This window comes from Gallinula chloropus (genome assembly GCF_964237585.1).
Source record: "Gallinula chloropus genome assembly, chromosome: 9".
Classification (NCBI taxonomy): Eukaryota; Metazoa; Chordata; class Aves; order Gruiformes; family Rallidae; genus Gallinula; species Gallinula chloropus.
The window spans coordinates 17304446-17316600 of record NC_140094.1 but is presented as its reverse complement, the minus strand read 5'-3'; the positions used below and the strand labels follow the sequence as shown (position 1 = coordinate 17316600).

Genomic DNA, 12155 nt, shown 5'->3' with positions numbered 1-12155 from the left:
TTCCTCCTCCCCTTCAGGAATATTTCTTGTCTGAAGCAGTGCAGGATCTTGTTTAGGATTGTGCCCATCTCAACAGCGATGTGGTGGTATCAGACCCTCTGATGAGTCGGTGAGTTTGTCAGGTCTTCGTGGTCCTTTCAGAGGTGCTTTCATGTCTGTGTAATGAGGAGGAGGGAGAGGGATTTACGCTGAACAGGGATGTCCTCTGAGTGTCTGTCATCTGTCATATGGTTTCCTCCATGTGAGGCCTTCTACCTACAGAGCTGACTTAGCTTAAATAACCAGTTAATTTATTCAACTTAGAAAGGACCCAGCTTTTAATCCAGTCCCAGAAACAAATTAAAAAATCGTGGTCACGGAATCTGAGAGATGCAGCTGATTTAGCAATAGGCCTGACTTAATTTAAGCAAACAAAAAGTCAATTATACGTGAACATCTTCCTTGCTCGATTAAAATAAAGGAGAGTCTGGGCCTTGCCGTCACGCCGGGCACGGTGCCGTTTCTGAGAGTCTCTCTTTGCTCACAGTTTGGATGCTATAGAATCATAAAATCATGGAATGGTCTGGGTTGGAAGGGATCCCAGGCATCGCAGAGTTCCAACCCTCTGCCACAGAAAGGGCCACCAACCTTCAGGCCTGGAGCTACACAGGGCCTGGAGATTGTGGCACTTCTTCTGTCAAGATGGAGCGCAAGAATCCTTTTGCTTTCGCAGTTTCCTGGTGCAGGGGGAAAGCAAGCCATGAACGGGATTTGCACTTCAACCCAGCTGCTTTTCAGTGGGAAAGGTACTTATATTTTACTTGAAGGAAATCATTCAAATTCCGGCCTGGTTTTGGAGTGTCACGCAATCAATTTTGAATTTAATTTCCTTGGGAATATGTTGTAGCCCCTGACCGCAAGAATTCCCGTGCCTTGCCGTGCATGAAATGTCAACATTCATTAGAGGAGCCACAGGCTCTGAGAGAAATGTAAAATCGTTAAGGGGTTGTTCGGTGGAGATAGGGCTTTTCCTTTCAGAGCCACGCACTTCAGGCCCGGACCTGTATGCACCCACAAATGAATATCCCGGGCACTTATAGCAAAGCCTTTTGAATGAATGACGATTTTAATGTATCCTTACCCTTTTAACTGACAGGCTGCTGAGCTGGCCTCCATAAAAGGTACCAAGGCAGAATAATAAACTATTTAGAGAGATATAAAAAAAGTGAGGCAAGAGAGAAAAGACAATGATTATCTGATAGCGTTATACAGAAGTTGTCAGAAAGGGTCGCACAATGGGAAGGAAATTACTAAAGAGGGAGCCATTCAAGAAGTAAACTATACAACAATTGTTGGAGCCAATTAATTGGTAACTTATTGGACACAGAAGCTTGCAATAGATGGCTGACTGGTTGACAGGAGCGCTGTACCCATAAGTGTTTAGAAATAATAGAGTAAATTTCACCACTTCACATACTGAATAGTCAACTGTTGCAATGTACTCTAAATATGCTAATCCACGGTGCCCGGTGTCCGCTGGAGCAGGAGACCCATGTGTCTCAAAAGTGGAAGGCTACTATGGCACAATACAAAGAATTCACAAAAGACCTAAATGATCAACATTAGAAAGTTGTTACTTTCTTTCTACTTGCTACTTCTAAAAGAAAAGCGCTGGTGGCGTTGCATATTCATATCTCCTGGCACGTTTTAAACAGGGTCTCTGTAATTGGTGTGGGTGTGCCAATCACTCCGTTAGCAGGCGGAGAATGGACACCAGAAAGTATCACATACACCTTGGAGGAGTAAATAACACAGCTCCCCAACCCCAGGCATCTTTTGGCCAGACTTCACCCTGATGGGGAACCTGGGAGCCTCTACTTGCCCATAGCTGGAAGGTCCCTTGGGAGCATCTTCCATTTGGAGAATAGCCTCCTTTATTAATCAGTTTTCCATCTGTTCTACACAGCCAGCTGAATCTTCCTCTTCAGCTCTCGTCAACAGGGAGAATCTGTCAGATGTTTCCACACAGACTGACTTCTTTTAGCCCTCAAATTTCCTGCTTTTTGACTTTGTAAAAAGAAGTAGGAGGTCATGTTAAATGGGCAATGGTTTCAAGTCTACGTGGGTCCTGGGAGCTTTGGGAACTGAGCTGTTGTTAGCTTTTGCAGGAAGATGAGTTTTCACGGTTTGGATCCCTTGATCCAAGCCACTCTTCTGGTCTCTGTGTAAGTGGAACAGGGTTAAAACAGATGGTAATCTTTGCAAAGCAGGTGTGAGACACCAGTCCCTCTGCACAGCACTTCTACAAAGTGCTGAGCTTTCTGGATGCAGGGGATTTCTTATGTAAATACTCTGTATTATTTATATGTGTTGCCAGTGTTACTAAGTTGGACTTGATATAAGCTGAAGAGCTTCTCACTGTGCAAGGATGGCTCAGGTTGGGTGAGGCACAGTAGGGTAAGAAGGATGGAGCAGGCTGGGAAAGTAGAGATGTCTCTCTAGAGGCCCTTTTCAGCACTGTTTGGAAGGGTGGAGTTGAGCAAGAGGCAGAGGGAATGACCTAATGCAGTGATTTTAGCTAGCTGAGAGGTGGCCACACTCTCTGAATCATATGGCAGATCCCTCAAGGTTTCTGAGCTTGGAGAGCTTTGTTCTTCAGGGAAATGAACGATTCTTGGTTGACAGGCGTCATTTCTTCAGACCACCACACCTCTAATTAATAGTTGGAGCTAGAGAGGCAACTGAGGTCACATCAGTGCTGGTATTTGGGCTGTGTGGAGTACCTACTGCAGGCTGGGCGTTTCCATGCTTAAATTATGTAGCACATTATAAATAATACAATAGAACTAGTGACATTCAAGTCACATTTCTGTGATATTTCTTAAGGCAACCATATGATGAAGCATCTAGGTATGGCCACGTCGCATCTTTCGATGGTTCCCTCCCTCCCTCAAGAGAGAGGTTTGATTTTTACACCTATGGTAAATACAGACTTCTAAAAGGTTTAATTTAAAAGATGAAATCAAGCTCAATTTGAATTTAATTCAGACCTTTTTACACTTCAGTTCAACTGCTGTTTGAAAGGAATGGTTCTTTCTTATTGCTCATTAAATGTGGGACAGGTCATGTTTTACTGTCCTTTTTATGACTGAGCCGTTTAGCGCTGCAACGGCTTGGCTGGCTATGTGATCGTTTAATCATTTAATGACACTGTTCTTCGCTCTCCAGAAGACCTGAGCATTTTTCTTTGCCATGCAAATAATGAAGTTGTCTGGTGTTGCCTGCCTGATGAAGTTTAAGTTTAAAAATTTCCTGAAAAAATGATATATAAAGAGCATGGTGGGGGATTTTTTGGTGAAGCGCTTTGAAGCTTTCAGTCCAGTTTTGCTGGTGTTTCCCAGATGTTAATCTGAAATGGGATCCTTTATTTCTACAGCACAGGCTTGGGAGCTGATGAACAAGTGCTGCTTTCACCAATGCTGCCAGGACGCTTGCTCTCCACCCCATCTCCATCCCATCATGTGCTTTTCAATGGGGATCCAAGCATTTGCTGGGCAGCAGGTTGCAAAGTGGCATTTCTGGGTTGATGGTTAATTTGTCTTTCATGACTGCTGCTTTGCCTTCATTTTCTCCCAATCTATTCCAGAACCTGTTGGTTACGAATGGTCCTAATCCTCATAATATTCTTTATTATGCAAAGGATGATATTACATCTGAAGTATAGAACTGGAAGATAACTTGTAACCAGCCCTGAATGCCTGTGTTGAAGCATGATGTCTGTTTGAGGTCCAGCGTGAGCCAGGTCTCAGTCAAGGACCACCGTGGTGGACAGCAGAGGCTGTGATGGAAATTCTTGAGGATAATGGGGTGTCTGCAGCAGCTCCGTGGCAGCTTGTGTTTCCCTCTTGTGTTTTCCATGGAGGTTTCCTATTCTTGGATCACACCAAATGCAGCCACTGAAGTGGTTGTGTGCCGTGAAATCTGGTGCTGAATGTCCCCATCAACTGTTCTGCCCACTGGATGATGATAAATTTTGAAGCCAGTTGGAGGGCTGTTACCTAACGTCACTTGGGAGGTGGCCAAAAGGAATGGACACCAGCTAGAGCATCTCAGGTCCTTCCCCTTGGCTGTTGCTTCCTACAGAGTAGTTCTGGGTCCATTTAGGAACTGCTTCCATTTCCTTAGCAAGATTGTGGCACAGACCAACACAGCTCCCAGCGTGCCCGTGTATGGAAGGGCTCGTGGGATGGTCAGGTGGGGAGATACCCTGTTTCTGTAGGTTCCTTGAACTCTTCCATAAGCAAAGGCGAGCGAGGAACGAGATTCCCATTTCCCATCTGATGACAGTGTGCTCCCTTCAACTGCTCCTCCAGTGAAACGACTCCCCTGCCTCGGCCCTCTGCTCGGATCCCCTGACACATCTGAGTTAGAGCTGCCTTCCTTAGGCAGTGTCTGAAAACACAAACCCATGAAACAATAAAAAGCAAGAGCCTGGTACTAATGAAACACATTGTAATTAGAGCTGGCTGGGAGTTTTCCAATGAAAACAAGCTTTGTTGGAAAAAGGTGAATTCCCTGATACTGAGCTGTTTCTGCCTGCTCAGACCCAGTGCTTGGGATGAAGGCAACAGCCCTTTCCAGTTGCCATTGAGCAACAGAGTACATCTAACCATCCAGCCCAGAGCTGGCTCCTTGGCACTGAGTTATGGTGTGTTCAAGAGCCAAGGGATTGGAAATCCAGAGTTCGCATCGTTTCTGGGAGCAATGAGACAGATCCAGGTTACAGAAATCTACCAGGGGTTAGCAGGCAAAAAGTCATGAATTGCTGTTGGCTGGGAATGTTGGGGAAGTACAGCTGTAGGTTGGCTGGTCTTCTCCTTCCCAGAGCATCTCTGTTGAGAGCAGGTTGCTGAGCTGTTTGAATCCTTGGTTGGTTTAATGTAAGAATCCAGGTAATGGCTCACAGAAACTGATAGGATTTAGCATGGTTTAACCATTCTGTTGATTTTCTGGGTGTTTCATCTTAATCACAGAATCACAGAACAGTCTGGGTTGGAAGGGACCCCAAGGATCATCTGAACACTTAGTTGAAAGCTTTCACATTTTGCTGTGATGGTACCTTGGTTTTCCAAGCAGCACCAAGTGTGGTTTTGGGCAAACATCTGCCTGAGGATCCTGGTTTTCTCCAGAAGGCACTTCTGCTAAAAGCATCAGCTAAACCCCATTGACTTCACTTGGCAAACTCCACTTACAGAGCATGGCACCCACCATTCCATAAGTACTTAGGTTGGACTTCACCAAGGGCTGTGCCCTGGAGAACTTCACACAAAGGCCCAGCACGTGACTCTTATCCTTTTCCCCTTCTTTCAGACGGCCGCCCGATCGGTGTGGAGGGGATCCAGGTGCTGGGGACTGGAAACCTCATGATCTCGGACCTCACCGTGCAGCATTCCGGCATCTACGTGTGCGCCGCCAACAAACCCGGCACTCGGGTGCGCAGGACCGCTCAGGGCAGGCTCGTTGTACAAGGTGAGCAAACCCCAGGCTTGGGGAGCAGGGATGCCCACTTCCTTGTGCCCTCTGCACGGGACCTACACATTGCCTGGGCACTGGGATGGGTTGGACAGGTGCTGACTTTGCTTTTCTGATGGTATCAGGCAAAGGATTTCTTTTCTAGACGTGGGGTTTTCCAGGTGGGTGTATGCCTTTGTGTACTCCTCATTCAACTGTGTGTTGCAGTGGTCTCCCACACCCTCACAGCCATTTATTTGGCTTAGCAAGCACTGGTTGTCACTTGTTATCGTACTTGTGCATCTCAGCAGAAAGCCTGGGCTGAATTAATCAACCAGGTTCATCTCTCACCCCTGCACGGTCCTTAGTGATATGGGAACATGGGCACTGTTCTCATATTAGACCTCTCTGCTCCTGCAGCAACATCCAGGAGTGGATGTCACTCAGATTATTGTTCTCCAGCTGAAATGGCACATGTAAATCTAAAGCTATTTCCAAAAATATCAGTGAGACTGTTTTCTTTAGCAGTCAGTGCTGCATCTGTGCCCCTTGCCATGATGTGGGTAGAGCACCCTTTGGGGCCATGCCCAGGAGATGCAGATCACTCCCCTTCCCTGCAGCAACTGTCCTGAAAATGCCACTTTTTAAGGGTGATCCAGCCCAAAATAGAGATTAACTCCCAAGAAACCAAACAAATCCCTTCCACATGCTCTCTGTGGCCAGTCTCCATGGTGAGGGGAGCCAGGCAAGGATTTCAGAAGGCAAACCCAGCTGGCAGCGTGCTCTGAATGGCAGTAATCCATCCCTGATTACAGGCACTCACCTCGTCTTTAAGCTAGTCCACTTAAAGCATCTCGTGCTCTCATCAGTTCACTCATTAACTATTGACTGATGATATCCTGAATCTAAAATTACACACCTCCTGCCGGAGAGAGCTAATTGAACCTTTCATGCTGGTGATGGGGAAAGTGCCCTGCTCCAGCCCTGATGCTCACCTGACAGGTCCCAGGAGTCGCTGGTGCTGCTCCAGCACCGCACCGCTTGTGCAGCAGCCACGGTCCATGGGTGCTGGCATCCCTTTTCCCCTTTGCCTTGGGAGCAGCGAGGAGTGATGTCGAAGGGGTATTTATCTCGTGCCTCCCAAGTGCTGGAGGTGAAAACTCACCACTTCTTTTGCTGTTGGATTTCTGGGTGGGGGATCCCAGCTGGCTCGGGGTGGGCACACCTATGAGTCCCCTTATTAAGAAACACCAACACAGGCATTAAGAACAACCTATTTGTCCTGATAGAATCCCTTGGGAGCTGCTGCAGGATAGCTCTGAACGTGGTTAGTGTAGCAGAGTTCTGCTCAACCCAAACACAAAGCTGGTATCTGGGAGGCAGGCAGGCAGAGCCGAAAGAAATTGCTTGGAAAATCTATGAAGTTGTAAAAATGCAGCTATTGAGTGCTGCTGACTGCTCCCGTTAGCCATCCGATGGGAAGGGGGAAAGGCAGCACAGCTTCTTGTTTCTATGGACTGGTGGTTTGCAGTCTCTTTGGAGATTTGAACATCAGCTCTTGAGCAGCTGGGCTGGTGCTGGAGTTCATCACGGGTACACTTACTGTGGATTTTCACCTGGGGGACCAAGATGAGAATTTGTCCTTAAAATGGTAATCACAGGGCGCAGCCTCGCTGTGTAAGGAGGATGGTCCTGCATTCAGTGTGAGCACAGAGGTGGGCATTGGGGTGGAGAAGTGTGGCCAGTGCACCTTTGGCATAGCCCAACCTGTGTTGCCCATCCATAAAGTGCTGCACAGGGGTTTTTTATGGGGGGCTGACCTTCCTCAGGGAAGCAAGTGGCAGACCCTGGCCAGGCAGCTGGACTCATCCCAGCTTCTCTCACCCTCCTGGAAGCAGCTTTTCCTTCCTCTGAATTTTTATTTTGCCTGAATTTTCCAGCTGAGAGGTACAAATGATCGCTGTTCAGGTTTGTCTGGGAAGAAAACACGGATTGTGACTGACATGGGAGACTCTGGGGTTTATCTTTGTCAAGATGTCAGCAATGCAAATTACATCCGTAAGGAGAATAAAAGCAAAGAGCAGGCTATCAAAAGCCTGGCTGGAAAGGAAGTTAGGGCAAGGCTAGGACAATGCAGCATCCTCAAAGCACCCAGGCCAGGTACTTGCTGCCTTTATGCAGGGGCCCTAGAAGTGCCTGGAGGCACAAATTAACTTGCCCCTTGTCTTTTGAAGGAGGCTTTATAGGTGGGAAACTGGGGAGGGAGGGGGGAAAGGGCTGTGTTTCCTGTTGTAAGGCAAGGAGTTGGCGGGAGACAGGGACTGAGACTGCATCCTCCTTCTTGCTGCCAGCGATGGGACTCGACCCATCACAGCACCCGCTTGGGCAGAGGGTGTCCCAGCGCAGGGCTTTGCTCCTGCTCCATCCCTAAGGTCCTTTCGCGTTGCGGGCTCTCCTTCAGATCATCTAACGCATTCTTATTATCTTCCTGGGAATTCCTCCTCCCTTCAGAGGAGAAGGCGTCAATCCCCCGCTCCCTCCCTCCCTCCCTGCCCTCCCCTGGCCATTTAGGCTGCTTTGATCTCTTTTGTAAGGTTCTCACACAAGAAAGTTTCCATTTTCTCTTCAGATCCCGGCGCAGCCATTTGAATATTGCTTTGTGCCGGGCTGGGGAATGAAAGTCTCACGGGGGGAGTTGTCCAAGGACCGAATGCGGTGCGGGCTGAAGCGGAGGCTGGTGTGTGTGCATGTGGTGTGAGGGAAGAGCAGGGGAAGGGGAAAGAAAGAAAAATATATCAAAGCGCCTTCTCTCTACCTCCTGCGCAATCTTTTGTGCTTTATTATGTGTTCGGTGTCATAACAAACTGATGGGCTGTGAATGGCCAGATGGTCACCAGTGTTCTCCACTCCACGCTTCATTTCCTCCTGAAAGCTATGCAGAAAAATGAGATCCCATCTCATAAATGAGTGCCCATCTTAGGGATGTGTTTTTGAAGGCTCCGCTGACAATGACTGCCTTGTTTGCTTTGCTTTCTGCTGGCAGAACCAGGCAGAGCTCCTTGGTCCAGCAGATCCGGCCACCGCTGTGTTTCCTGATGTTTCTTCCGTCGCTCTTGCTCGCTGGCGTTGGAAGTGCTTGGCTGAGGGGCTGAACTCAGCAGTGGATGTATTGCAGTTGCTGTGATTTAGGTTCAGCTCTGTGGGACTTTGGTTTGTCCTCAAGTTTAGCCTTAAATTTGTGCTGCAAAAACAGCTTCAGTATGTGCTGTGTGGGTCAGTGTGCTCCATGGAGCCGTCCCCTTCTTGCCCACCCATTCATTGTCCTTCTCAAGAAAAGCCACAGGTGGGCACACAGTTCTTATCCGTTGGGATGCCAGGGAGAGCTGGGGTGCCTGAGCCCTCCAGAGCATCCCCCCATCAGCACTCTGGCAGGTGACGTGGGACCACGTCCCACCGCTGTGGAGCTCCAGCCTGCACCTTGCCGTGACAAAAAGTTCCTGCCACTCACTGTTGGCTGATAGACAGCCTCCATGACCTCCTTGAGTGGTCTTGGCCAGTTTCCCAGGGGACAGGATCACAGGTCCTACCTTTGGGCAGCAGAGTCCCTCCAGCTCTCTACAGTGTCACTGTTACTTAGGTAAGCATGCAGGCACCCTTTGTGGCCAATAGAGAGAAGCCAAGTAGTCGACAGCTCTTTGCCTTCAGTCTCCTGTCATCTGATGCTGTGCTTGACTGACTTCCCTGTCGACCTTTCTTCTCCTTTATACCCTTAGTCCAGGCTCTGGCAACCTAATTTATGAGGTTTTGGTCATATCTATGTTTGTCTTCCCACCCTCACCCTCCCACTCCAGCAGCAGCACTTGAGATTAATGACAGCTTTCACACCGAGGTGTGAGGGGCATCGGCTGTTGGTGCTCCCTGATCCTTAGGACAGCCCTTCCCAGAGCGCTTTTGGGTGCTGCAATACTCACCATGCCCCAGACTCACAGCATCAGCAGCAAAGCTCCTCGTTATCTTTGGGGGGAGTCCACTGCTGGTGGCTGGCCACTGCTGAGATGAGATGTTCCTGAAGAGACAGAGCCCATGCAGGTCTCCAGTGACAACCTGCTGTTACAGCACATCTTCACGCTACCACAGTTTGTTGAGCACAGTAGAAGCTAGTGAAGCACTTCGTTAACGATGCTGGGGGTGGCATGAAGCCTCACTGCTTTTTGATACCAATGTCACACCTTTAAATATTCATTACAGCTGCATGATCCTCTCCCTCCCTGAATAATCAGTGCTCTGGTTTCTTCATACTTCACCAGCCAGGGTTGGATCTCACCCTCTCCTCGACAGGTTTGAATCCTCGGCTCTTAACAGTGATCTTCATTACTGTCTTCTTTAAGATCTTTGTGGAGGGCTGAGAGATGTTTCCTTCCATCTCCTGCCATGGCCTTTTGGCATGTAGGGTGGAAAGGGTGAGGGAGGCATTCAGGCAGCTCTCCCGCCTTGCAGGGAGAGATGAGCACTGATGAGATGCTCTATTAATTATTAGTGAGAAAGTGGGTGGAGGGCTTGGCTGAAGGAAGGGCTTGTCTTCTGCTCCTCTCCTGCTAACCCAGGGCTGGAGGTAGCAAAAACTCTCAGTTCCTATCAAAATAGTTCAAAAGGACAGGGAGAGGACCCAATGGGTGGAGAGCAGGTGTTCTTCCGTCCAGGAAAGAGCTGTTTGCCCTGAGATCAGGCACCAGCAGCCCTCTCAGGGCACCCTACCTAGGGACACTGGCTCTAACACCCGCTCCGGGGAGCAGAGGGCATCTCCTCGCAGTATTGCCTGTCCCCATGTTAAGACCCTGGTGGCACCCATCCTTTCTCTAGGGCTGTCAGAAGCTGGTGATGAGGAAGAGGAGCCTTTCAACTTTTTCAAAGGGCAGACACTGGCAGGACAAGGGGGAATGAATTAAAGCTAAAGGAGGGAAGGTTTAGATGAGATAATATGGGGAAGCTCTTTACAGAGAGAGTGGTGAGGGGCTGGAGCAGGCTGCCCAGAGAGGAGGTGGGTGCCCCGTCCCTGGAAGTGTTCAAGGCCAGGTTGGATGGGGCCCTGGGCAACCTTGTGTAGCTCCAGGCCTGGAGGCTGGTGGCCCTGCCTGTGGCAGAGGGGTTGGAACTCTGTGACCCTTGGGGTCCCTTCCAACCCAGACCAGTCTGTGATTCTATGATTCAACCCCACTGCTGCAGCCTGGGCTTTTTGTAGCAAAACACTGCTGTCTGTCTGCACCCAAAGGAGGAGAACGAAGCCTGGGCAGGATGGAGTGATACGCAGGGAAAGCCGGGAGGAGCAGGAACAGCAGAAGGACATTGCTTGCAGTACAGGTTGCTGCCGGGTCCCTGCTTGGCACAGGGGAGGTGGGAGCCATTTGAAGGAGTGACTGCCTGCTCCCCAGAGAGTTTAAGCAAGTTAAACAGGGGCTGGGGTTTTGCTCCAGTTGTGTTTAGCCAGACAGCAAAGAGGAGGGACGGCGGAGGGGGAACGGGGACCTGAGGAACCCGAGGGGCCGCGGTCCTGAATAGCATCGCTGGCGCTGAGCCAGCGGCCGCAGCTGCGCGTTCGCTACCCCCGAGTCACACGCGACACCGCTCCAATTACTCCCTCTTGACACGGGCTAATAAGGGAGGATAAGGAGAGCCGGCGGTTCCGCGAGGGTTACGCCGGGTGCTTCTTTCCATACTTAAAACTTGGCTTCTCTTGGAACAAACGGCGGGTTTGAGATGCTGGGGGTGGGAGGGGGTGGGGGGATGCAAAGAGCAGAGCGGTGGGATCTTTAATGGAGCTGCGGCGAGGAGCTGGAGGAAGGCTCTGCCCTTCCTCAGCGTCTGAGTTTGCACCTGCGAGTATTGCGCGTGCAACTCATGAGCCCAGATGAAAGCAGGGAGGTGCACAGCCACTTGCCAAAATAATTGCTCCTGCAAAACTGTGCCGGCACAAAGCAGGGGGCAGGAGGTTAAGGGAGTCTTGAAAATCAAGTCTCTGATGCTCTGGCTGCACACCACAAAGGGGCCATTCACAGTGGGGATGAGGGGGTTTTCCCCCTGTTTATCCATGCTTCCAACTTTTATTGAACCCATCCTGAATTTTATTTTCATTTATAAGTCGAGAAGGGGTGGGGGGGTGCGGGAAATGTAGGAGGGAAATAAAAGGACAAGGGATTGATTTGCACCCTGGGAAGTTTAGTGGGAGGTTCTGGATGTGTGTGCCGATTAGGTTGCTGAGATCAGCTTCATTAGTAGACCTGAGTACCAGCATGGACAATAAACGCTGCTGGTGGACACCCCCTGAGCTAACATAAGTCAGAGCTGCCCTGCTCCACTTCCCTTTGATTATTAAAAATGGAAAAGGGGGCTTCTTAGAGGTAGACAGGCTCTTCAATGATTCCTGCTTGCAGGACCGCACCACTTCGCTCTTTCACTATGGCTTGGCCTCGTAGCAGCAGTAGTGATGTCCTTCCCCTGCTCATCCCCTGCTCATCCCTTGCTCATCCCTCACCCTTTCCCTGCCCATCCCCTGCCTATCCCTTGCCCATCCCTCACCCTTCCCCTGCCCTTCTCTTGCTCATCCTTCGCCCTTCTCTTGCTCATCCTTCACCCTTCCCTCGCTCATTCCTCGCTCATCCCTCGCCCTT

At 49.6% G+C, this 12155-nt stretch overlaps 1 protein-coding gene across 1 annotated transcript in view; it reads left to right on the top strand.

Moving 5' to 3' along the window:
* Positions 1-12155, top strand: part of IGDCC3 (immunoglobulin superfamily DCC subclass member 3) — a gene marked incomplete at both ends in the record, with an annotated part of 99403 nt that overhangs the window by 68594 nt on the left and 18654 nt on the right. The window contains one exon of the mRNA XM_084268032.1: positions 5350-5508. Within this exon, the coding sequence (XP_084124158.1) occupies positions 5350-5508 (159 nt within the window). The remainder of the gene's footprint in view (positions 1-5349; positions 5509-12155) is intronic.